The sequence below is a fragment of the Coregonus lavaretus genome, assembly GCF_964263955.1.
Source record: "Coregonus lavaretus genome assembly, chromosome: 13".
Classification (NCBI taxonomy): Eukaryota; Metazoa; Chordata; class Actinopteri; order Salmoniformes; family Salmonidae; genus Coregonus; species Coregonus lavaretus.
Genome location: NC_140000.1, coordinates 28,074,622 through 28,101,795, shown reverse-complemented (window position 1 = coordinate 28,101,795; position 27,174 = coordinate 28,074,622). Strand labels below are relative to the sequence as shown.

The 27,174-nt window shown below is 41.7% G+C and overlaps 1 protein-coding gene across 3 annotated transcripts in view; it reads right to left on the bottom strand.

Annotated features, from left to right (window-relative positions):
* LOC311140524 (thyroid hormone receptor-associated protein 3-like) overlaps window positions 1–22,474 on the bottom strand; it is a 30,165-nt gene extending 7,691 nt beyond the window's left edge. Inside the window, exons 1-7 of one of the 3 annotated variants that reach the window (XM_084175608.1) lie at window positions 22,034–22,474; window positions 12,932–13,083; window positions 4,148–5,086; window positions 2,661–3,401; window positions 2,122–2,294; window positions 1,449–1,560; window positions 969–1,053 (exon numbers count right to left, since the gene is read on the bottom strand). In XM_084175608.1, the coding sequence (XP_084031734.1) occupies window positions 969–1,053; window positions 1,449–1,560; window positions 2,122–2,294; window positions 2,661–3,401; window positions 4,148–5,086; window positions 12,932–13,053 (2,172 nt within the window). In that variant the 5' untranslated portion in view covers window positions 13,054–13,083; window positions 22,034–22,474. Of the gene's footprint in view, window positions 1–968; window positions 1,054–1,448; window positions 1,561–2,121; window positions 2,295–2,660; window positions 3,402–4,147; window positions 5,087–6,163; window positions 6,707–12,931; window positions 13,084–22,033 lie in introns of those variants that run through there. The other 2 variants (XM_084175609.1, XM_084175607.1) reach the window with 2 other exon arrangements.
* Window positions 22,475–27,174: the final 4,700 nt, after the last annotated feature.

Below are 27,174 nucleotides of genomic sequence, written 5' to 3'. Positions count from 1 at the left end.
TATCTGTATTCCCAGTCATGTGAAATCCATAGACTAGGGCCTAATTCATTTATTTTAACTGACTGATTTCCTTATAAATAAAATAAAATAAAATTGTATTGGTCACATACACGTGTTTAGCAGATGTTATTGTGGGTGTAGCGAAATGCTTGTGTTTCTAGCTCCAACAGTGCAGTAATATCTAACAATTTCACAACATATACCCAATACACACAAATCTAAGTAAAGCAATGGATTTAAGAATATATAAATATATGGACGAGCAATGTCAGCAATGAACTGTAACTCAGTAAAATCTTCGAAATTGTTGCACGTTGCGTGTATATATTTGATCAGTGTACTTTCCCAGGTCTGCACAATACAATGTTGAACCTCTGCGACACAACCGGACATAATGAGGTTACAAACTCTTAAAGGCTGAGTTCATTCACTTTCACGCTGTTTCATTCCCCTAAAATGTTTCAGTTTTGAAACGAGTTCAATTTAGTCATACCACAAAATGGTCTCAGTCAGATATCATCAAATTACCAAAGTTATAAGTAGGCCTATAGACTGTATAAGCACTCCAAAAGTACAACAGGCTTTGCTTTTGACTATATTTTGCCTTATTTGTTGAAGAATAATACTTACTATGACATTTGTTTAGAGTCCTTTGAATGGCTTGGACACAGGAGCAATTGGCCGTTTCCATTTCTGACCCCTCATTTTTTTCGACTCAATGGCCTCAGGCAGGCTTGTACCCACAGTATAACCAAATCATCATACGTGGAGGGGGAGTATATAACACACAACAAACTGAATGTGCCTCGTTTTGCATTTGCTTTGCTTTTAGACGTTATGCATCTCCCTTCAAAGAAAAGCACAGGCTTAGATGGAGAACGCAGTCTAAAAGTGGATGGCTGGCTCACTCGCTCGCTGTTGTTTTGTCAGTTTTCCAAAATACTTCATATTTCAAAATGTTCAGTCACCTTGTAACTGCCATCCCCGGAGTTTTTCATTCCCTCAAACAGGTGAGAGTGTTTCTTAAAAGCACTGGGAGAAACATCAATTCTCCTGCAAGAGAGAAATACACAAGGTCTAACTTTGCCACAGCTCATAATCAAGGGATTACTCTAAAACATTTTAGGTCAGTGCTGTTCAGATGAGGACTGAAATGACTGCAATGAATTACTCTTAGTTTCAAGTCTGTGCTGCTCAGGTGAGGACTGAAATGACTGCAAAGAATTATTCTTAGTTTCAGTGATGATCAGATGAGGACTGAAATGAATAGTCTACGTGCAATGGACAGACCCAAATAACTCCAGGATATCACATAGCAAACAAAGACCACCATTGAACGTGCACTGAATGACAAAAGGTGTGAATAATACCTGTGCAAGCTTTGATAAAACTAGAGGTGATGCCACAGCACACTGAAGGTGAGAGGGTCACTCAGAAGGCGACTCTACCTGTGTATCTCTGGGCTCTTTCTTGGCTTCATCATTTCCTTTTCCGCAGCTCTTCTTTGGTACATGGCAAATCGCTCATTTAGAGTAATTCCGTTGGATGGAAAGTGCTGTGCTGTAATCAACAGGAACCAGAACTTGTGTTACACAACAGATATGACCGTACATTTTGTGCCAATGCACTTTCCCATTCCTTTAAATTCATAAGTTACGTACAGTATTAGCTTGACCATAAAAACAATATTTTCAGCTACTCCATCAAAGGTTATCTATATTTCAATGTGATTTCATTAGCCCCATATGGTCATAAAAGGTATAATAACCATGCAAATGTTTTCATAGCAATGAAAACCATTTTTGGAAAACTTATTGAAATCAAATAAAATTACATACCATTTGTGCCTGAAAAATTAATTTTTCGATGTACAGAAATATTTTTCCATAATCATTCCCACACAGGATTGCAATGCATGGCAGGGCTAGCTAGGAATACTGGCCAAGCTATTTCACAAGCACTTGGCAACCCTTTTCAGTTTGACCTATCAAATGATACACTGTATAGGCTATATAAACCTTTTGATATTGCAATTGCACCTTAACTTACACCTGTGTTAAAGCACAGCTAGCAGAGAGACTGGTCAGTTGTAAAGGATCAGAGGTGAGCGAGGTCAGTCACCTTTTATGTAGTGGACGATGGTGACAATGTGCTGTGAAAACAGCTCTAAGGGACTCCTTTGTAACTCTGTGGCCTGAATGTGCTGGAAGATAGAGTGAAACTCCTGCTCCTTTTTAGTAGGATGCACAAGATCCCGTGATAACCTTCGCTCACCAACCATAACACCAGAGGATCTGGGGAAGAGACAAAACAACAACATTTCATTTGATGTTTCACCTTTGCCCTTTTGGCGAGAATAAACAGAGAACAAAGAGAATGGGATCTTTCTCATGAGGCTTCTATAAACATCACCTGAAAGATTGAATCAGGAGGGGTAATTTCATTATCTCAATTGTCTTAATACACATCTTTATTCATTTTCACAAAGCTCAGGGTTTCATAGAACTATGACTCAAATAGGCTATAAAACATGGTCCAGGCCTGAGCCAAAGAGTCTCATGATTCATGGCTTCCTGTTAATGGAGAGTGAAACCTATCCAAGTCGATAAGGCATCAGAATCTCTATGTGAATCTATATGATGATTGTGCATACTGTTTACCTTGCTACGTCATCTCTGAAGGAATCCATTCTGACACTGAACTCCGCTCCTCTTTTCCCAGAGGCCCTTGGGGGAGAGTCCTCCCCCTTGACCATGAACATCTCTCGGTCAGAGTTCCTCCGTGGTGGGGGTGTGGGGGACGGGCTGGAGGCAGCTTTCTCCTTCCTCCTGCCATTGCTGACGTTCTCCGGGGAGAAGCCTCTGAGCATGCCCGCTATGGCCTCTCTCTTGGCCAGTGCTGCAGCTATGGCGGCCGCCTTCTCCTGCTTCCGGCTGCGGTAAATCTCCTCTGCCATGGCGTCAAGATCGTCATCTTTGGCAGCCACCTGCAAGTAGGCCAGGTCTTCCCACTTGCCAAAGCGCTCCTCGAATAGCTTGCGGGCCGAGAGGGTGACTTTGCTCTTGAGCTTGGGCGACTCGTCGTCCTCCCGGTCACGGTCTTTGCGGAGCACCTTGGGACGGGGCTTGGGTATCATCTCCTCGTCCTCTTCCTCACCATCGCAGGAAAAGAAAGGGGTGGCTTTCAAGAAGCTGTTCAACGACACATTTCCCTCATCGTCAAAGTCTTCCCTGTACTTGTACTTCTCCTTCTCCCCTTTGTCGGGCTCTCTGTCAAAGATGCCCCCAGAGGACTTCATGCCATTCCCTTTCTCCCGCTCCACATCCCCACCATTGGTTTCCATCTCTCTGCCATTCTCCCACCCGGACTGCTTTTTCTTATGATTGTGCACTTCCAAGAACCTAGACAATGGCGAAGAGAGAAAGATAAACAACTGTGTTTAACTGCATCTTGGACAACTGTTCAGGTGAGTGCCTGCAACTTTATTACACAAACAATGTGAAAGAAATAAGGATGTTTGTCAATGGTGTAGGTAAAAATCCCATTAATTGTGGATGACTTAGTGTAATGGATGATACAGTTATAAACACAGAAGCTGACAGCCAGCAAAAGATATCCCTTCTTCAAAGGCCCAAGCCATAAGGGATTTGTCATGGTTAGTGCAGCGTTGACTGGTCAAGAAAACACACACATCTCAAAACTCCCAAGGGTCCGTAATGCCTTCTCAACTTACAAACTCCTGTTTCAGCATGCTATGACTACCACCACTTCCCCAAGGGCTTAGGGCCAAGGAAAAATACTAGGGACAAAGTATTATATGTGGTGCATGACGCATTGTGAAAGATCCATGAATTCTAAATACAAATAAAATACTCTCAGAGGAAGACTCCTAGACTCATACAGAATTAATATTGGCACATTACAACATGCACTAACCTCACTAAATGAAAGGAAAGGTATTTCCTAGCCTTGAAAAGGGTATTTTACCGAAATGTTGACAATAATCGTGTGCTACAATGTGAACTTTGGGGCAGTAAATTCCTGCACCACAAATGAGAAAAACATGCTAGTGTGAGTATGTTAACCTTTCACTTCTAAAGATATTTCATAAGTTGCAAAGAGAAAAGGAGAAAAATATTTGTCTTACCTTTTGAACATAGCTGCTTTATCGCCTGCCAGGTTGTCCTCTTTAGAGAAGACGCCAAAGCCAGAGAACACAGGTGTGGGGCTTTTCTGAGAAGGGCTTTTGGTGGAAGGCGAGCTGCCCACCGTCTGTGTCTGCCATGAGGGGGCACCATTGGAATCGGGGCCATTAGCATTAGTGCTGTTAGGAGAGGGACTAGCCTGGGTCGTCGCTGGTGCGCCCTGACCAATGATAACAGCTGAGCGCACCTGAGGACTTGACCTCTTGGGGCTGGTGCTTTTGCTGTGATCCGTCATGCCCTGCCAGTTAGCCTTGGGCTTGTCCCCACCGGCGCCCCCATCAGGCCCTGCAGACCCTCCTGTGATCTCCACGGGCTCGCCATCTCCTCCTCCTCCTCCTCCTCCTCCTCCTCCTCTCTTCTGGACCTCCTTGGAGGCAGAACGCTCCTCCTTGACATCCTTAGAGTTCTGCGTGGCCGACCCGGAGCCTGACCTGCGTGTGGGAGAGGAGGAATGTGAGGAAGAGGAGTGGCGGGAGCGCCGGGATCGGGGCGAGGAAGAGCGGTCCGAGTACTTGGAGTGGCTGTGGGAACGAGGGCTACCAGAGCGCTTTTTAGGGGTACGGGATCGTCCCTGTCTCGGGCTGTGGGGGTGGGGGTGTTGCTGCTGCTGTTGTTGCTGCTGCTGTTGGGGGTGCTGCCTGTAGTTCTGCCAGTTATTGGGACGGTAGTTGTTATTGTAGCCGCCTCCCCCACCCCTCTGGAAGCGCCCCCGTGGGAAGTAGCCACGCCCTCGGCCTCTAAAGTAGTAGGGCCTCCGGAAGCCTCGGTGGTAGCCCCGGAACTCGCGGTTATTATTCTGGTACTCCCTTGGGTAGTTCCGCTCTCGATTATTGTGGGATGGAGAATGAGATCTGGAGCGCGAGCGAGTGCGGGACCTAGAGCTTTGAAAGTGGGAGAAAGAGACAAGGGAGAAGAGAGACAGCAATAAAAGGGAGGGAAGACAAAAAGAAAGATGACTGATTACACCTTCCGTTGTATAAATCTCATTAGCAAAAAAGTGCTTTGAGGAAAAAGGCGTACAATGCTGTTTTTCTCAAGACTATAAACAACCTTATAGCATGAGCAATTCATTTGTTGGTGTTGCTTATGAAAGTGATGTTGTCAAATGTTGTTTTCAAGTCCACATTTCCATAAGCAATGTATTGGGTCTACAGCTGAAAAAATAATAAAGAGCTTGCTGGTTACAGGAAAAAAATAAAATAATTGACAGACACTCATGTACCTAGCAGTTGTGTTTCTGTAAAGTATATCATAATCCCATATACAGGTAATGACATGCATCTGTGTGCATCTGACATATATTAACGGAGGTAGCAAACCACATCTTAACAATTAACTGCTGGGAAGTGGGAATACATGGGTGCACAATGGAGCAGTGGAGAAAAACTGACTTCTCGACACATCTAGAGACATGGCTGTGAGGTCTACCCAATCCACATGGTGGCTCCATAGCACCATGGACACTAAAGCATAACAGAGGTAGCCTTCGGTACCACTAGATACGTTTCTCCAGATTCTAAACAATCTATCGCCTCTGTAAGTATTACGATTTAGTCGATCCATATGGTCAATCTTAGCTACAGTAAAGAAAACAATCTCACTTAAAGAGGATACATCTCTGAGACTACTCATATATCAGCACAATCCAACAATAAATAGCCTGGTAAATAGTCTGAATCCTTTGATAATAACATATGAGTTAAAAGTCATTAAAATCTCAAACTGCTCAGCAGCTTTGCACTGCAGTCAATATCCCTTTGCAGGCAAAGATGGATAACTTGCACAAATAAAAATGAGAAATCCAAACTACAGTCAGCACTACAGAAAAATACCTCAAATTACATCACTTAGACTAAAAGCACACAAAATCCATACAGAAAAGCACCATTGACAGAACAATCTAGTACTCCTAAGTAAGACCCATCTCCAAACATTTGAAGTAAATAACAAGCACTCACCCAGTGTGTTTTTTCATTGGAATAAAGAGTGAGCAGAGAAAGTAGTTCACCGAGCAGCATTGCACACTCACATTGAGAGCAAGACACTCTGCATCTCTTATGCTGAGCACTAGTGGAAAGAGGGTCACATGGGCCATATGGGAAAAATGTCTACTCTAATCCTTCAAAGCAAAAGGAGGGGGCACGGCTTGCCAATTACCCTGGCTGGCCAGCCTGTCCAGAAACATTGGCTAAAAGGAGCAATTCAGTTCGCCAGCTACTATATACAGGGATTTAGGACAGCTAAAATCACAGTTTTTATGAATTGAATGGCCTAATATTACATAATACGGCATTTTCAAACTAAACAATGTAGGCATCTTTGCATTGGATAAAATGTCACTTGAAATGCTAAAGATTTGTGGGTACATGCAGTACTTTTGATGAAGGAACATTTTATGGAATGCTTACATCTAAAATAAGTCATGTTTGTGCGTGTGTGCCATCTTGTATTGCGAGAAGGTAACATTTCACACACTGTAAACAGTGACAGGCCAATCCAGGTCCAGCATTGACTTTCAGGTTCAAGCCATCTCTTTTCAGAACTCACAGAACTCAAAACCATGGCATAATAGTACCATGCCATGCAGTGCCACTCCCCGGAAAAGAGCTGCCATGCATTCCATTTTAATAGACTCCACAAAACCATTCTGCCAGCAGCAAAAGTGGCCAGTGGCGTCACACTCAAACGAGTTTCCCTTGCAAATGAACAACATTGCAGCCGACTGACAGATGACCCAGACCACTGGCGAGGAATTTCCATTTAGGGCTACACAACAACATAGTAAAAGCACTAGGTAGATGTTTAGCATCTAGCCTATTAAGGAATGCAATTATCGTAGTAAGGGAAAGAGAAAGGGGATACATAGTCAGTTGTACAACTAAATGCATTCAACCGAAATGTGTCTTCTGCATTTAACCCAACCCCTCTGAATCAGAGAAGTGCAGGTAATGCAAATAATTCTGAAATGTTTTTGGTGCAAGTCAAAGGTCTGTGTAGTAGTGGCAGAGTTCATTACAATAGCCAAGTACCAAGTCTCACTGAGGCAAGTGTGCCATCACAGCACCAGAGCTCTTTCCCACACACATCAATTTCCTTTGTATAAAGTGCACCAGACCCTGAGTAAGGCCCGTAACCAATAGAAAGCTGTTGTGGCTCTGCAGTTAATATGAGCACCAACTCACCATAAAGCACAGGAAACGCATGGGTTTTGAGGCAGGAAATAAAAACGTAAGTGTATGCTTCAGCACCACTGCAACACCTTCCAAGCCCACTCAAATATTACGCCATTAACGTCTGCAGAAAGAATGGGGTGTCAGCTATGACATGACACCTTGAGTTTGAAAAAATCTCTTTTGGTTATTGAACTACAGTAAGTGAAGTGGATTTACACCCAGTAACATAATTGCGGTAATGGAATTTAATCATGGGCCTCTGATCTGTACTACACATAAATACATAATTATGGATATGAATGTCATTCTCTTTATGGTGATGTATCCTAAATAGGTACACAAAGGTTGAAATATGCAATATCCTCCTTTGCATATTTGGGTATTATTCTACACACTGGCTATTATTTTAATGAGCTCTGCCACCAAACAAGACCACATTTGGTTGGTCCGGACCGGACCAAATCTGAACCAATCATAGACGTCTATGTTTCACAAGTTTGGACATCAAAGTACAGCACAGTAGAGCTCAGTAGAGTATAGTAGAGTACAGCACAGCACAGCACAAAATAGTAGAATTCAGTGCTGTACAGTACAGCAGAGTATAGTAAAGTAGAGTAGAATTCAGTACAGTACAGTAGAATTCAATACAGTACAGTAGAGTAGAATTCAGTTCAGTACACTATTCAGAACTGTACAGTTCAGTACAATACACTATAGTGTACTCAACTCTAGTGTGGTCTACTGTGTACTGTACTGAACTCTACTCTACTCTATTCTAGAGTACTGAACTATACACTGCTTTTATTTTCTGTACTGTACTCTACTGGGCTCTACTGTACACTAATGCACTATACTGAGCTATACTCAACTTTTCTTTATTGTACTGTACTCTACTGTGCTCTACTGTACTGTAATGTACTGTGCTGTCCAAATTTGTGAAACATAGATATCTATAATTGGTTCAGAATTGGTCCGGTTTGGACCAAATCTGAACTAATCATGGACGTCTATGTTTGGGCCAAATGAAGGCCGGTCCACAGTGGACGTTGAAATCAAGGCTAGGGGGGACTGACCAAATGTCAACTAACTTTCAACGTCCATGGACGTCCGGTGTCGGTCTGTGCTCAGTGGTTGAGGATGCTGCTGGTTACAGTAAATGGAAAGAGAGGGGGCTCATGGGTAGGTGTCAGTAAGAGCTGGGAGAGGTGACATTCATTGGAGGGAGAGAAGGAGAGAGAGAGGGAGGGGTTATCCAGACTCTTCACACTCTTGCTTTGACCACCAGACGACAGAAAGAGAAAGGAAACAGTTATCAGCTGAACATGACCATATGCCAGTGGAAGGGAGGACAGTAGCAGGTGACCCAACTGTGGTTTGTGACTACTATGATTTCAAATTTTAGCCAATTAAATAGCAGAAATTCAATTTCTGTTATCGATTTGGTAGCAGAATTATGAGTTTTATTCACTTAATAATTCATAAACAAAATTTAGATTAGTAAAAACACTATAACTAATTGATAGGTCTACATGTACTTGTTACTTCTGTGAACTTTCATTATCCTCTCTCCTCATGAGGGACAGAAATTAGAAAATATCTTAAAGATATGTGGGATTTTGGTAACAGAATTTCAAGGCACAAAGGAATGTTTCTTAAACTTACAGAAGGCAGAAAAAATGTTAAGTGTTGATATTATTTGGCTGGGGTCTTAACTTCAACATTATTGTGTTTGTAATGGATTTCTAATACCTTTTACGACTTTTTCTGGTAGATGTTTTTTTCCATCTGTTTGACAAGAAATCAAAGCCTTTGCTTATTCCACATTTTTAGGATGGGAAATGGTTTAAAAATGTATATATGCCTTAATTGGACCGAATATGGTCCCGCTTTAAATGAGGTGCAGCTTATAAAGCCTTCATAAACACTACATAAATGTGTTACAAATCTATAACTGTATGTCATGCTTTATAAAGGGTTCATAAATGTGGCATAACTGTGTGACATAACCACCAATGTAAATCTGACATAACCCACTATGTCAAATATGACATAAACCTGTGCTTTATAATAGGTGGCATAAGCACCGCTAAAGGCCTAATAAATCACATTAAATTGAGGCTTCACACAGAATGTATAACCCTGTCATGCATCTTGGTAGAGAATTGCAATGCCAGGATGGTGGTTTCAATTCCCGGGGACACCAATACATAAAAATGTATTCACGCATAACTAAGTCGCTTTGATTAAAAGTGTCTGCTAAATTTGATATATTATATTATTCTAAAACATTTCTAGGATGGCCCAACTTCTTTCCCTTCCCTATATTGGACCTGACCTCAACTTTCCCCAAAATGCAGTCATGCACATCAAAAAACGTTAGTGAGGCCTTTTAAAATATTTTTTTGCCTAATTCCATTTTCTCAGTTGAGTTTTCCCAGGTTTCGGATTTCCCCAATATTTTCAGGTTATCCCTCAGTTTTTTCACACTTTTTTAATAGAAAAACAACATTTGATTTTCTGTGTTCACAACAATGCTCATACCACATCAGGGGATGAGCTTTGAGGTCTGTGAAAAATCTAAGAAACTATTTTTTAGTGTAGTTGCCCTTTAATTCGGCGCTCATGCCCTGCACTGTTGTTTGGTTAGAGGGTTTTCTGTAGTGCAGTAATCGCACATGTGATGATTATGTATTCCATATACAGTGATTTGCATTCTGACCACCAATGGAATGGGTGGAGTAAAAGGCTAGCAACACTCCGTATTATTCAGAGCACAATGAAATGACACCATATATACATTCTATAGACCCTACTGAGTACTCCCTACAATACGTTTACTGTGGTGCCCATATGTATTCCATATACAATGATTCGCATTGGGGGCATTTATATGACCTTGGAACATGTTTTAAAACCCAAATGTAATGCATATGTCACTTAAATATGAACAAATATTGTTAATGTTTAGACAATTATTTTTCATATATTATTTAATAAATGCAGGTTGTTGACACTTTTATACAATTATGTGGGGTACTTTTATTTTGAAACTTTTCAAAATTCAGTGACCCGGAAGTACTTTTTTTGTGTTGCTGAAAAGACGCTGATCAAAGTTGGCCTTAGTGGGAGTGACTTTTAAAAATTCAGTGACCCGGAAGGACTTTTGTTGTGTTGCTGACAAGACGCTGATCATGTGATGAGTTCGCAAATCAAATGCCCAATTGTGGTGCCAACCGGACAGCAAAAAAACAAGCAAGCTAACCTTTATTTTTTGTAATTTAAAGTAGTTTGTAGTAGTTAAGTGTTGAGTTAGATTACATACTGTAGCTACCTCAGTCGTTATTTCAAATAATTTTGGTGACTTTACAGCAATTGCTAGCTAGCCAAAATGTTGCTACCAGGCTCAGCTTAATAAAAATCCTCTTAGATACATCCACGTCTCATAGTCACGTGCGATTTGTAAATGAAAGAGGAATATAATAATACGAATCAAATTGAATTTCCCATCTCCCCATTTAGAGTTTCTGGTGCTGGATAGAAATGCCCTTATCCAGATGGTGTGACAAAGGCATTTCCTAACAGACCTGCTAACTTTTTGTTATTGTTACTTTTAAAGTTGGAACCAACATGCAGTACCTCCAGCAGGCAGAGAGGCAAGAACCATTTGTCCGCCATCTCAGGGACAAGCTACACTATTCACAGTTCTGTGTAATGTTCAATGTAATTACATTGCTGAAATTTTTTTTACTTAATGTAGTTGTATTGTTTAGAACATATACAAATAAGGGCCTCCAGAGTGGCGTAGCGGTCTAAGGCACTGCATCGCAGTGCTTGAGGCGTCACTACAGCCCCGGGTTCGATCTAAGGCTGTGGGAGACCCATGGGTTTGGCCGGCCGGGATTTCCTTGTCCCATCACGCTCTAGCGACTCCTTGTGGCCGGCCGGGCGCCTGCAAGCTGACTTCGTTCGCCAGTTGTACAGTGTTTCCTCCGACACATTGGTGCGGCTGGCTTTCGGGTTAAGCGAGCAGTGTGTCAAGAAGCAGTGCGGCTTGGCAGGGTCGTATTTAGGAGGACGCATGGCTCTCGACCTTCGCCTCTCCCGAGTTGCAGCGATGTAACTACCAATTGGGGAAAAAAAGGGGGTAAAAGTACAAAATAAAAAAGATATACAAATAAAAGGACATGTATGGTTTAAACATGTCTTTAATGTTTATTTGTTTTAGCTGTTAGTGATAATTCCCTAAGTGTTAATACATTTGTAAATTACAAAAAGGTGTCTAAATTAAGTAAAGCGTCATGTGATATAGTCTTTATGGATGTGTTATGAATGACCGAAGATGTCTCACGTAAAACTAAGTATTACAGGACACTACATAAAGTGTCAATAAATAGGTTATTAACGTTCTACTGATTTATGAAGGTTCTCTCATGGTCCACAGGTTACTGGGTTGATGGACCTGTAAAGCTTTTGTGTGTGTCGGAGCCAAGATGATTTGGAGTAGTCCAACCTGAGACCACCGCACCAGGTATTCCTCATCTGTTCCCATGCTGGAGACCAGGGCTTGATTACAACCTGTTACAATGGTGCCAACATTTTGTCATCGTCACTAGTTAACACAGTAAAAAAGTCATAATTATGGCTAAACCCTGCCCACTTCCACAATTTATCCTCTTAAAATTTGATTTTAAACCTAACCCTAACTAATAAAGGCCAAGTCTGATGCGTTGGTCCTCCAGACCTTCCGCACTTTTGGGCGGAAGTGTCTGCGAATGAGATTAGGTGTAATGTGACTAACATGACTTTACTTCAGAGAGTAATCCAATCCTTCGACCCAACATGTCATCCTTTATAAAGCACATGGTTATGTCATATTTGATATTGCCGATTATGTCACACAGTTACACCACATTTATGAACCCTTTATAAAGCATGATATACGGTTATAGATACTTTGTAACACATTTATGACTCAGCTTTCATTTGACACCCTATTTGACATGCTCCTATGAACCTCACATGTTGGTGATAACAAATGAAACATGTCATGAATTGAGGCTCAAACATAGCATACATAGTCCACGCATAACTGTTGGAGGTCAGCAACCAATCAGGAGCATTTCAAACCTTGGCTAATCGACATAGCAACAACCTTTGTTGGGTCAAAAGCATTTCTTACAATCTATGTGTAGCATATCTGTCAAGACGCTGTCAGCAACTCTTATCTTGTTTCGATTTGTCAGTAAGAAGGAAATAATCTTTCTCAGAAAACGTGTTACCTCGCCTCTTGTTTTTGTTTCAAAATCTTCTTCAGGCTCTCTACCCATGTAATGAACTTTTATGGATTTTATAGACAAAAAAAAGACTTCATAAGTCCTTATAAGGTGGAATATGTTGCCTCATCCCTCTTAACCTGTTTATAGACAATTTATAGACAAAATAATATTAATTCATAACAATGTCCTAGTTTCCTCCCATGGGAGGAATTGAGGTGGTCCGTAATATGTAGGTAAGTAAGTTAGCTAAGTTACAGTAAGTTACATTGTTAGCCACCTGTAGCGATGTTTCCTGGATCTGGATCGTGAGCTGCTTCTGGAGCGGGAGACAGAGCGAGATCTGGACCTGGACCGAGAGTGGGACCGAGACTTGGAGGCTGACTTCGTTGCCTTGGACATCACTGCAGGCAACCTCTTTGAGACAACAGCCTGTCAGACAAACAGAGGGGAATCAGTGAGCATCAGCATCTATTCAATTTCAACATTTCACCCACATTTTCAATAGGCCCACATAGGCAACATTGAATAAGTAGAACAAGGCACATTTGAATAAGCTAAAGTGCTGGTCATAGGATTAATAACAATGATTATTATTATTATTATTATTATTTATTTTTTTTCATCTGAACCCAATTGCGTACAAAAACATTGATATTCTTCAATGAGGCCTACTACATAGGAGATGCCCACAATTTAATACAACTTAACAAGATAAAGGATTCTTCACAACATATTTGAAGATTTAGAGCAAAATGGCTGTCAAATAGTAAAAGTGGGCAAATCTGTAAATCACTGTGACCGAAGTGTCAGGTGGCAAACTACAACCAGATGACTAGGCCGCTGAATGATTGTCTACAGTCACTGCAGAGATAGAGGGATTAAGATAAAGAGCTGTGACTCGAGAAAACCATGACAACAATACCTCCAAGAGATATAAAGCATTCAAGAGATGCCATACTTCAGAAAAGCTTTTGTGCAAAAATGTGCAGTGAAGCAGCTTTAAAAGAAGTGCAAAAAGGTTACCACCATACACTAACGATTGCTGCCAAAAACACTGTTGGAGAACAGTGTGGATACTGCAGGTGCAAGTAACATAACCAGTTTCATGTAGTCATTCATTTGCATTAAAGAATCTGTTTCATTCCAGTCATGGGACTGAACTGTTTTACGGAGTCATGTCTCTCTCCGGATATATTGTCCCCGTCCATTCAGCCAGCGGGGTTTTCCGTCCATCATGTGGACAGGAAGAAAGAACTCTCTGGGAAAAAGAAAGGGCGGAGGGGTTTGTTTCATGATTAAGAACTCATGGTGTGATTGTGGTAATGTACAAGAACTCAAGTCCTTTTGTTCTCCTGATCTGGAATTCCTCCCCATCAAATGCCGACCACATCGCTGTGTATATTCGACAGTACAGGGACAAATTGGAGTTGCAATTCAATGGTTTAGACACGAGACGTACTGTATGTGGAAGGGACTCCAGACAATCCCGGATTATAAATGGAAAGCTAGCCACGTCGCAGACACACGTCTCGCTCCCAGATAAGCTAAACACCTTCTAAGCCCGCTTCGAGGAAAACAACATCGATCCACCGACACGGGCCCCCTCCGCTCACGAGAACTGTGTGCTCTTGTTTTCCGTGGCCAACGTGATTAAGTAATTTAAGCGTGTTCACCCTTGCAAGGCTGCCAGCCCAGACGGCATCCCAAGCCGCGTACTCAGAGTATGTGCAGACCAGCTGGCTGGAGTGTTTACGGACATATTCAATCTCTCCATATCCCAGTCTGTTGTCCCCACTTGCTTCAAGATGTCCACCATTGTTCCCGTACCCAAGAAAGCGAAAGTAACTGAACTAAATGACTTTCGCTCCGTAGCACTCACTTCTGTCATCATGAAGTGCTTTTAGAGGATAGTTAAGGACCATATCACCTCCACCTTACCCGGCAACCTAGACCCACTACAATTCGCATACCATCCCAACAGATCCACGGACGACGGAACCGCCATTGCACTGCACACTGCCCTTTCCCACCTGGACAAGAGAAATACCTATGTAAGAATGCTGTTTATAGACTACAACTCAGCCTTCAACACTATGGTGCCCTCCAAGCTCATCACTAATCTCTGGGCCCTGGGTCTGAACCCCTCCCTGTGCAACTGGGACCTGGACTTTCTGACAGGCCAATCCCAAGTGGTGAAGTGTAGGCAACAACACCCCCGCCACGCTGATCCTCAACACGGGGGCCCACAGGGTTGTGTGCCCAGCCCCCTCCTGTACTCCCTGTTCACGCATGACTGCATGGCCATGCACGTCTCCATCTCAATTATCAAGTTTGCTGACGACACAACCCTCTGGAGAGCCCTGCGGTTGCAGACGGTGCAATTTCCGTACCAGTCAGTGATACAGCCTGACAGAATGCTCTCAATGGTGTATCTGTAGAAGTTCAACACCTCCGCAACGCTGATCCTCAACACATGGGCCCCACAGGGGTGCGTGCTCAGCCATGACTGCATGGCAATGAACATCTCCAACTAAATCATCACGTTTTCTGACAACACAACCCTCTTTAATAATGTTTACATACTGTTTTACCCACTTTCTATGTATATACTGTATTCATGGCTCATCCTAAATAACTACTGCTGTACACACCTTTTCTATTCATATACTGTCCATTCTGTCTATATACACAATTATATATACTGTTTATTAGGTACATCCATCTAGTACAGGGTTGGACCCCCCTTTGTCTCCAGAATAGCCTGAATTCGTCGTGGCATGGACACGTTGCTCAATTGGTATCAAGGGACCTAACGCATGCCAGGAAAAAAAAAAGAAGTGGGTAAGCGATCACCAACACTGGACAACTGAGGAGTGGAAAAACATTTCCTGGTCCGACGAATCCCGGTTCCTGTTGCATCATGCTGATGGCAGAGTCAGGATTTGGTGTAAGCAGCATGAGTCCATGGACCAATCCTGCCTGGTACAGGCTGTACTGGTGTGGGGAATGTTTTCCTGGCACACTTTAGGTCCCTTGATACCAATTGAGCAAAGAATATTTCCGACACCTTGTAGAATCAATGCCCTGAAGAATTCAGGCTGTTCTGGAGGCAAAGAAGTGTCCGATCCGGTACTAGATGGGCATACCTAATAACTCTGACACTGCTCGTTCTGATATTGATTTATTTTACTTTTTGGATTATGTGCGTATAGTTTTGTATTGCTAGGTATTATTATTGCACTGTTAGAGCTGCACTGTTGGAGGATTTCGCTGCACCTGCGATAACATCTGCAAATATGTGTACGCGACCAATAAACTTTGATTTGATTATTCAAAGTTACAAGACATTACTGGAGAGCTTTATAAGATTCACAGACTGAACAACTGGACTGGCAATAAAGAGAAGGTTACTCTGGCTAGCCTTGGATGTCAACAATGTGTGAAAAACTCTCTCCGAAATAAACTAATTGAAAGGATAACAGTCATATGGTGTCAGACCAGCAAGTGGATTGGCTTGTGAGAGTTGAGAAGATGATCTGATTATTGGGCCTAATGCAACTGCCAATCAGTGGCCGAAGAATGTCCATTCTAGAATATCACAATCAGTGCCTAACATCTTAACATTTTCCTTACCCCTGTGGAGGGTAAATACGATTCCTTAAGGGGATTTTGGCTATATTCTGAGAATTATTCATATGATCCAGCAGATTAGGTTTTTCAGTCTATGGACACTCTCCGTGGCATATGATCTTCGGTCTAAGTGAGCAGGGATCAAAATATTTATTTTTCATTTTGATAAGCATCTGAGGGGGGATGCCATGCAGAGGAAATTGCAGACTAAACATTGGGAGGACTTCAAAAACGGTGCACCGGCATCAAACAGCACATGGTGGTCCCAGAGTATATCCCTGCTACTACTTTGGTGAGTATTGAAATGGATCTCTCCTCCTGCTACTCCTCTATGGTGCTCCTTCCCTCGCTTTTCTTCATTGCAGACTGCGCTTGTTATTTTTGGCTTCCAGGGCTAATTTCCTGAAGGCACTGTAATATACTTTTTTGCTTACCGGGCACATTTCATGACCGGCATTCAGAACGTGCTCCCGTATCCACATTTGGAAAAATAAAGGGAACCTAAATCCTGGTCAACAGATGGTATGGCATATTATGAAATTGGACATTTTGCAAACTACTCTCTGCAGAAGACCTTTAAATCCTAGTCATACACAGTTGACTTAACAGCTGTAGCCTATAGCTGTATAGCTGTATAACTGCATATACTGTAATACCAAGAATCTGTTTAAAACTCATTAAACAAACAAGAAAAACATCTGTTTTGGGGGGTTTCCCAGGACCGGTTTCATATTTCTGAGAATAAACTTTTCTGAAAGCTCTCAAATGCCTGTCAAATGAAACTAAACAAGATGGGGGGCATAACTGTGCATTTATCCACTAGGTAACTAGAGTATAATCACTTCCTTCACTTAATTTTGTGTGACTGGTTTATCTTACTGGTAAAACCGTGTACCGTATTGCTGGGGCCAAAACTGGGCAAACTGGGCATTCACTAGGTAACTACTGTATCATGTTTCATCATCTTTAACTTAAATAGATGCTCCCCTGATTTGTGTGTGACTGGTTTATCTTACTGGTAAAATGGCAAGGATATGTGTAGGCCATTCCAAGTATAGTTAACTGTAACTTAATAAGTAATAAGTGTCGGTAAAGTGGGATGAATCATGGGTCCATTTCAGTCAGAGCACAGTGACCCACTTCCAACTGATAACCAGAGGCAGCTGCCTGTCTCCTCCTCACAGAGTGTGGTCCCCAGCCTAATCACTAGGATTTAAACATCTAAAAGGCTGTGACAAGCATCTACACTAATTATGTACCCTCTACTGACAGACACACAAACACACACACACGGGGCCCCTGGTGCAAAGAGTGACAGCTGCTCAAGCCCGGTCACCTGTTTCTTTTATTTAAGGGCAAAAGTTGTTGCGAACAATGGTTGGGCAACTCGATACAGCAGCGAGGGTATAAACAGACACACTCCGCTCAATCAACTACTCTATCATTAAGACCTGGATGCCTAAGAAGCAGCTGGAATCACATTTGGCATCTATATGGACCACTGAGACAACACTCCCCACAGCAACTGTCACTGATGTCGTCTTTGGTTACCAAAATGGACCAGAAATGTGTGCATCATTGTAAGGGTGTCAGAGTTTTCCCTCAAGACGTGGCTTTATAGAGGCGGTTCATGGATCGCCAAGCTGACTCTACTGCTGGAGTCAAGATTAGGGCTGTGGCGGTCACGAAATTCTGTCAGCCGGTGATTGTCAAGCAAATAACTGTTGGTCTCACGGTAATTGACCGTTAATTAACATAAACACATTTAGCATCTCCTGGCTTCCACACATATTCTACAAGCAATTTTAAAAATAATAATAAATCCATGTAATATAGCCTACACCTTCACAATAAATCTATGATTTATTTTAGACAGGTCTAAAGAAGAAAAGAACAGCATACTCTGAGTTGTCCTTATGTTAGGTCCTGATGTGGCTATGCCAAATGGCTGAGGGTTTCACTAGTTTATTTAGCAGACAAGATTTGCTTGTAATTCCGTGGCATTATTTTATATTATTTTATAGTATGAAGAATACAATTGAAGAAAGCTGAATAAAATATAAATATTTTCTCCAAACGATTTGAGGGAGTGCCCACATGCGACTATTCTGTGTTGAGCGGTTAACAAATAAATAGGTATTCCTATATGCTTAATTTAGAGTTATTCATGTAACTTTAGTTGTTCTACAAACGTTGGGCTATATGTTTAGATTGTTTATTCATTGTAAGGCTGCATGATGAGACTAATGATGATTTGAAAAAAGTTGCTTTGTTTTTTGCACAGGCTGTATACACTCCAAAAGTCTCTCATTCACAATTTGACAAGCACTTGATAATGCCTGGAATTTCACGGTGGCATCCCCTTTGTGGCAGTAATGCACCCTAAAAAATCCATGCCTTTTGCGACCTGGAGTACTGCGTTGTGCCCTTCTCCCTGAGTGTGCTGCGCAATACGAAGCGTCTCTCACTCACATGGCTCTCTGTCACGTGATCGGGTCTTTCTCACAGGCTACATACAAGTGAAGACAGACACATCGGGGACGCAAATGCGCGCGTCCTTATCCAATTCCTAGGTGCATATTGAAGAAATTGGAAGAACTGTCAACATTTACTTTTCGTCAGCCAGCAAGATGAGTAGGCCTAACGAACAGCAAAAGCACTAGCCTATGTCAATCTACTATCCCCCATAGTACAAAAGTCAACGTATTCTATTCTGTGCGAGAAATAAATATTTCAAACTGTCTGGGACAGTTGTGGGATGCGATAGATCCCAAATTAATACAACCACTAGCATCAACAAACCTTTTTTATGCAATGTGGCTGACGCAACAGATCAGAACGTTTAGCTTAAAATGTTGCTAAACTATTAGGCTATTTCTTCACATTATAAGCGCAGCAATGCACACATGGTATTAGGCTATAAGCGCGAATGTTCCATTAGCGGAAAACACCATTATCAAAAGTGACCGCAAATGCAATTATGCATGTAATGCTTTTATTATAAAGGCGCATTTTTTTAATGGTGAAAATGTTCTTCACCAAACTTGAAACTCACGCGTGCTTATATATGCCAGTTAGGCTCTACACCCCTTGTAAAGAGGATTAATGTCCTTAATTTTAAGAAGTTATTAGGCCACTTTAGTTGTGATACAAACCTTATTAAAACATATATGCCTATGGGCTAGGCTCCATGAGGTGTGCGACTATGATTTAAAAAAGGCACAAAAAAAGGCTTTGTTTCTTATGCTGGGCATCATTCACAAGTGATAATATATAATTCACAAGTGATAGGCTAATATTGTCACCCATCAGACTATTCTTGATTTCATCTTTAAATATACTAAATAATATATGTGTGACATTTGTTTCGATTTATAATGGACCATTATCATGCACCTGCATAGAAACAGGGGCAGCAGGAAAATATACATGTCATCTATACACTTAAATAGGGAATGGAGGACACTTTTCCCCGTGGTTTATTTTCATGCCAGCCAGGTAGGCTATACTCCTGTTGTAAATATAAGCAATGTGCTTAATATTAGGAAAGTTGAGAAATAAATATATTAGGCCTAGCCTATAGAAAGCTGATGGGATCCTCTTCTTTTTAATAGAGGCCATCACTCTGTTTTCTCCTGCAATTGCATAGCCTATAGAAATGTTGCGCAACATGAGCTCATGGGCTCTCATTAAGTGTTTGATTAGATTTTCGAATAGATTTGCATTGATGTCAGAGTGATTAGAGGGATAATAGAGTGCTGAGTACCAGGCAGTTAGCAAGTTTGGTAGGCTACTAATGACCAGCAGCAGCATCAGAGCTTGGAGAAGCCTAATTACTGTGACTAAATGGTCATGTGGAATTTGACTGCCTTCATGACTCGTGACCGCAGGTGTGGCGGTAATACGGTCACCACAACAGCCCTAAGTCAAGATACACTATGTAGCTTCCTTCCATACAGTTCCATGGACATCATAGGATAATTATTTTGTTTCTAAAAGCTGCCTTACTGCCAATTAGGCCCATTGTAACTTGATTTATGCCTATTTATAATGGCCCTCTCAGATAAGAAATCATTCAACCATGACTGCATCATTGTGATTTTCTGCAGCAAACTCACAACTGACCAAAGCCATCAAACCAACGTTGAATTGGACAACGCAACAATAATAATTGAACCCAAACAAAAAAACATCACTCAATAACAGAAAGGCTGAGAAAGTTATGTGGTTTATTTTCTCAGAGTGACGAAGGAAATACAGCGCCCCATAGCAGTGTGTCCTCACTAAAAGTTCAGTGTCAGTCTATGTGAGACAGTCCCTCTGTTGGGTGCAACAGCCACAGCGAGTTCCCATCAACTCCCACCAATTGAGTAGGCTCCATGTGCGGTACATATAATCACTCTTTGTTCCTACTTGAGATTTCTTAAAAACCTCCTCAGTCAGCACTATAATCAGTATGTTTATTTCTTGGACTGTTGTAAACAGGTGGAACGTTAATATGTAGCTATGTGAGCTTTTGATTTACACAACTCTTGTCCTGAAAATACATAGCAGACCATTACTGAGGCATCCTCAAATCGTGAGAACATGCTTCTCAACCTGCTGCTATCAAGTTGGAACTCAACAGCTAAAGGTCCTCTCTATTTTGGTCCGTTGTGAACAGCATGGCAAATGGCAAGCTATCGTTCCTTATTTCAGCATTGTGGTGAGATTATGCATTTGTTAGGTCTTGCCTATTGACAGACATTTTCATTCAAATGTAGGGTAAAGCTGTAGCTATCTGGAGTATTTGGTCAACTTTCAGTGGCAGCCATTCTACAGGGGCCAGAGTCATTACATTCACACACAAGTGAAGTTACCCCAGAGTTGGCAGTGTAAAAAACGCCATATCAAATTGTCGACTTCTCCTGTGAATGCCACCTTTTCTCATCACATTTTGCAACTGTCTGAAAATAAATGTCACGTAAGGTGTGAATCCTGTGAAGAGACAAGTGTAGATACAACACCCTGTAGATACAACACCCTGACACTGGAGAGTGCCAGTGACAGGGGTGTCCTCAAATGTATACCATACAGAGTTGAGGGCATCACCCATGCATTCACAGCATCAACTGTAGGCTAGTCAACAAGAGACCATACATACTGTAAAAGGCCGATTACTGTAAATCCCATTGCTTTACAATGATCCCAATGAACAGCAAATGGAAAAGTTATTCTTAGTAAATAAACAAAAGTGACAGTACAATACAGCTTATTTGTTATAAGGACCTGTGCCAGGATACCAGTGGGAATGTGGTTACACCTTTCTTATCTGTGTACATTTGAACAGATATTATCTGCGTTAAGAGAACAATAAGCCAGGATCTTAGAGCAAACTGCAACAGGATATGCTATGATGTAGTGATAATTTATGCAATGGGTGGCACAATCAATCCTGTCCCATTTTTTGCTCATAAATAATTATAAATTATAATTGGGGGGTGAACTATGAATGGGGTTTTCACTATGCAACTGACTCACTGGCTGACTTAACTGAAGCTCTAGCATTGCTGATCAATCAATTGACAACATGAAACGCATTCAAAGTGACATCGAGCTGTCGACTTTCTGTAGCTTGACAAATGGTAACTACACTGTATCAGAAATCATGCTTTGAGAATAACCTCACATGTGATACATTATACCATATACAGTAGCTGGTGGGGATAAAAGGACATACTAAAGCAGGGATAGACAGGCTATAGTTTACCTCCGATGTTTTTGGTTTTTTCACGCTCCTCTGGCGGGTCCGGGTCGTATAGCGTCTTGGGTGAAAGCCGGCAGAGGATCCGTTGCTGTCACTGTCAACCAAATTTTTCCGATGATAGGTTGCAATCCGAATAAACAGGCCAGTAGAGCTAACCTTGGCTACTGTGTGTCAAGCATCGTATTGACCGAAACATTTGCGGGAATGACGTTTATCAGGTCGTTAAACAAGCCTTTTATCAGGTCCGTTTTGTATTCATGTCACACTAAATAGCGAGAGCAGTTGTAATGTGACACTGCGCTGTGCGCTCACGAGGAATGAATTCAAAGTGGAGAAATTCTCCGAGAACGCATACAATACGACGCTATAGTACTGGCTACAGTAGAGCCTTCGTTCGCAGCGCAGCTCAGTGCACGCAGGTGAAATTTCCTTCCTGGTATCCCTCCGTCAAACATGTTTCAGAGTGTGCGCCTACTATGATTATCAATAAACATACACTGAACAAAAATATAAATGCAACATGTAAAGTGTTGGTCCCATTTTTCATGAAATGAAATAAAAGATACCAGAAATTTCCCATATGCAAAAAAAGCTTATTTCTCTCAAATATTAATATTGTGCACAACTTTGTTTACGTCCTTGTCAGGTGAGCATTTCTCCTTTGCCAAAATAATGCATCCATCTGACAGGTGTGGCATATCAAGAAGCTGATTAAACAGTATAATCATTACACAGGTGCACCTCGTGCTGGGGACAATAAAAGGCCACTCTAAAATGTGCAGTTTTGTCACACAACACAATGCCACAGATGTCTCAATTTTTTAGGGAGTGTGCAATTGGCATGCTGACTGAATGAATGTCCACCAGAGCTTTTGCCAGATAATTTAATGTTAATTGCTCTACCATAAGCCGCCTCCAACTTTGTTTTAGAGAATTTGGCAGTACATCCAACCAGCCTCACAACCGCAGACCATGTGTATGGCGTTGTGTGGGCGAGCGGTTTGCCGAAGTTAACGTTGTGAACAAAGTGCCCCATGGTGGCTGGTGGGGATATGGGTATGGGCAGGCATAAGCTACAGACAACGAACACATGCATTTTATTGAGGGCAATTTGAATGCACAGAGATACGTGATGAGATCCTGAGGCCCATTGTCGTGCCATTCATCTGCCGCCATTGCCTCATGTTTCAGCATGATAATGCACAGCCCCATGTTGCAAGGATCTGTACACAATTCCTGGAAGCTGAAAATGTCCCAGTTCTTCCATGGCCTGCATAGTCACCAGACATGTCACTCATTGAGCATGTTTGGGATGCTCTGGATCGACGTGTACAACAGCATGTTCCATTTCCCACCAATATCCATCAACTTCACACAGCCATTGAAAAGGAGTGGGACAACATTCCACAGGCCACAATCAACAGCCTGATCAACTATGCGAAGGAGATGTGTCACGCTGCCTCAGTTGACTGAGGCAAATGGTGGTCACACCAGATACTGACTGTTTTTCTGATCCATGCCCCTACCTTTTTTTGTAAGGTATCTGTGACCAACAGATGCATATCTGTATTCCCAGTCATGTGAAATCCATAGATTAGGGCCTAATGAATTTATTTCAGTTGACTGAGTTCCTTATATGAACTGTAAAATTCAGTAAAATCTTTGAAATTGCTACATGTTGCTTTTATATTTTTGTTCAGTATAGTTACACTTTAGCAAAATGTTTTCTACTTCATCAGCAGCTGCGTGTTACACTGTAACAAAGTCCACCACAATTGTTATTTGCAGTCACTACAGCGCTTCTGCAGAAATGTAATCATTTCAGGTCATGTGCGCTGCATATACAGTATAAGAAAGAATCCAAGGCAGGCGAGAGGTCTCATAGGCATGTTTCATAATTTGTTGCTATACTACAGCAAGTTATTCCTGTCCTGGCAGAAATTGGACAGGAGGAAACATCATTAGTCTTGATTAAGGTATACCAGAGTCATAAAGACTGAAATTATGCAGGTGGCATGAACCTTGCACAAATGCTTCAATATCTACCATAGGTGCTCACCATATTCATTTATCAACAGACCTGAGTCCTTGGACCAACTGGATGCACTGACAGTTAAGATGCTAGGGTTGCAGTGACATTGCCTTAAGCTTTGTATTTGCAAGGCAAATATTGGTACATATGTTAGGATGAATCAAGCTAACGCAGTCTGGAAAAACAGGGAACAAAACAACCCCTTAGGCAAAGTTCTGTTGCGCAGTATTGAGCCCATTCAAATCGCAATAACCACAACCCCAACTATGGACTTCGATTACTAGGGGATGAGACAACACAATGAATGCATCATACAAAGATACATAATTTATAGGTTATGGTTAGGGCAACAATATTTTTCTGACCATGTGATCTAATCCTGGGAAAGGAAAAACTCCTGGCCCTAGTAATGACAAAGACAGTAGCCAGATGAATTGAAGCCAAATGAAATAAATAGTCTTTACAGTAGACTATTAACGGTAAACATCCATAATTGTGAGACCTTTTCATCAATTGTTGGCTGTCACACTTCATTTTAATGTTTGCTTTTTATATTGACATAGACCAGATAGAATGTACATAGTGATAACGTTCCCATGCCATGTAGGCCTACAGCTCTCCAGTGGTAAGCCTACAAGTAACCCACAAGTAACCTACAAGTAACCCCTTGCATAGACACAGCTAGAAGACAATACCCAAACAGTAACTAGCCAGTGGTGGAATAAGTACCCAGTTGTCATACCTGAGCAAAAGTAAAGATTTACATTTACGTCATTTAGCAGACGCTCTTATCCAGAGCGACTTACAGTTAGTGCATACATATTTTTATTTTTTTTCATACTGACCCCCCGTGGGAATCGAACCCACAACCCTGGCGTTGCAAACGCCATGCTCTACCAACTGAGCTACATCCCTGCCGGCCATTCCCTCCCCTACCCTGGACCAATTGTGCGCCGCCCCATGGGTCTCCCGGTCGCAGCCGGCTACGACAGAGCCTGGATTCAAACCAGGATCTCTAGTGGCACAGCTAGCACTGCAATGCAGTGCCTTAGACCACTGCGCCACTCGGGAGAGTACCTTCATAAAGTAATTGCTCAAATATCCTTAAGTATGAAAAGTAAAAGTAAATGTTATATTAAGAAAACCAGACACCACAATGTTCCTGTTTTTTTAAATTTACTCCAACACAGACATAATTTACAAACAAAGCATTTGTGTTTATTGAGTCCACCAGATCAGAAGCCGTAGGGATGACCACATGTACTCTTGATAAGTGCGTGAATTGGGCCATTTTCCTGTCCTGCTAAATATTCAAACTGTAACGAGTACTTTTAGGTGTCAGGGAAATGTATGGGAGTAAAAAGTATACATTTTCTTCAGGAATACAGTGGAGTAAAAGTTAAAGTTGTCAAAAATATAAATAGTAAAGTACAGATACCCCCAAAACCACTTAAGTAGTACTTCAAATTATTTTTACTTAGTTACTTTACACCACTTTAATTAGCAAAGGGAAGTTAGACTTTTACACTCATAGCAAAAGCTTTGTGCTCAAGATGCAATACAGCCTATAACAGTGCCTGCTGGCAAATCACCTAAAGACACTTCTTGCTTTTGTTTTGCGTCCTGTTTTCTTCTCTGTAATACATTTTCTGCCAAGTGGAAAACTAATTGTGGGAAAACCACATTGAGAGAAAGAGAAAAAAAATCTGAGGACAAAATTAACCTCCTTGTGAAGCTTAGTGTAGCATTACTGCCATCTGTGGCATGTCATCATCAATATGTAAAGAGCAGGGCCTGTATTCATAAAGCCTCTCAGAGTAGTAGTGCAGATCTCATTACTGCCATCTGTGTACTCCTGAGTGGCGCAGTGGTCTAAGGCACTGCATCGCAGTGCAAACTGTGCCACTAGAGATCCTGGTTCGAATCCAGGCTCTGTTGCAGCCGGCCGCGACCGGGAGACTCATGGGCGGCGCACAATTGGCCCAGCGTCGTCCAGGGTAGGGGAGGGAATGGCCGGCAGGGATGTAGCTCAGTTGATAGAGCATGGCGTTTGCAACGCCAGGGTTGTGGGTTCGATTCCCACGGGGGGCCAGTATAAAAAAAAATAATTATTCACTAACTGTAAGTCGCTCTGGATAAGAGCGTCTGCTAAATGACTAAAATGTAAATGTAAAATCTCGGTCCAGATCCCCCGTCCATGTAATCTTACTCATTATGATTTTGAAGGCAAAACTCATCCTACATCAGCACTCCTACTCTGAGAGTCTTTGTGAATATGGGCCCTGGTCCCAAAATCAAATTATCCTCATGAAAGATAAAAGAATAGGCATTGGAAGGTTTAAACCTTTAAACAGCCTGCCACTTCTGCCAGATCCTTGGACAGCGATGATGAACGTATTTTGCATTGCAAAGACAAATTCCTCTAACCAAATGTGTGGCATGTATAGCACAAATCAATCTCAAAAACAAATAGTGCTATCTGAGAGCTTATTTGATTAATTTAAAACAGGAAGCCAAAAGCAAATGCCTACAGTACATTGTTTACCTCATGAGTAGATGTGAGAGTAGGCAAAGTAGAGGTCAGTGGGATAGGATAAAGTAATCCTTCTACCCCCCCCGCCTTTGTGGAAATGTGAAATTAATGTAGGAGAATATAACACATTAGATCTGATAAAAGAAATACAAACAAAAAAACATGTGTTTTCTATTTATATTTTTGTTCCATCATCTTTGAAATGCAAGAGAAAGGCCACAATATAATATTGTAGTTTAGGCGCAATTTAGATTGTGGCTACTAGATGGCAGCAGTGTGTGTGCAAAGTTTCAGATTGATCCAGTGAATCATTGCAATACTGGACTATTTTGTATCAAGTCTGCCCAAATGTGCCGAATAGGTCAACTGATAAATAACTATAGAGAACATACAAAAATGATATAGTAATACAAAATGTAAGTTTACACACTCCCAGGAATGTCATACATGATGGATCACTAACTTTCACACATCTAGATGGCCGGGCGGGGTGGGTGTGGAGCCAGAGACAGCAGGGGTTCAAACTGTAGAACCCAGTTCCTACATTTGAATATAAAAATCGATTTTATCAAACAAAAC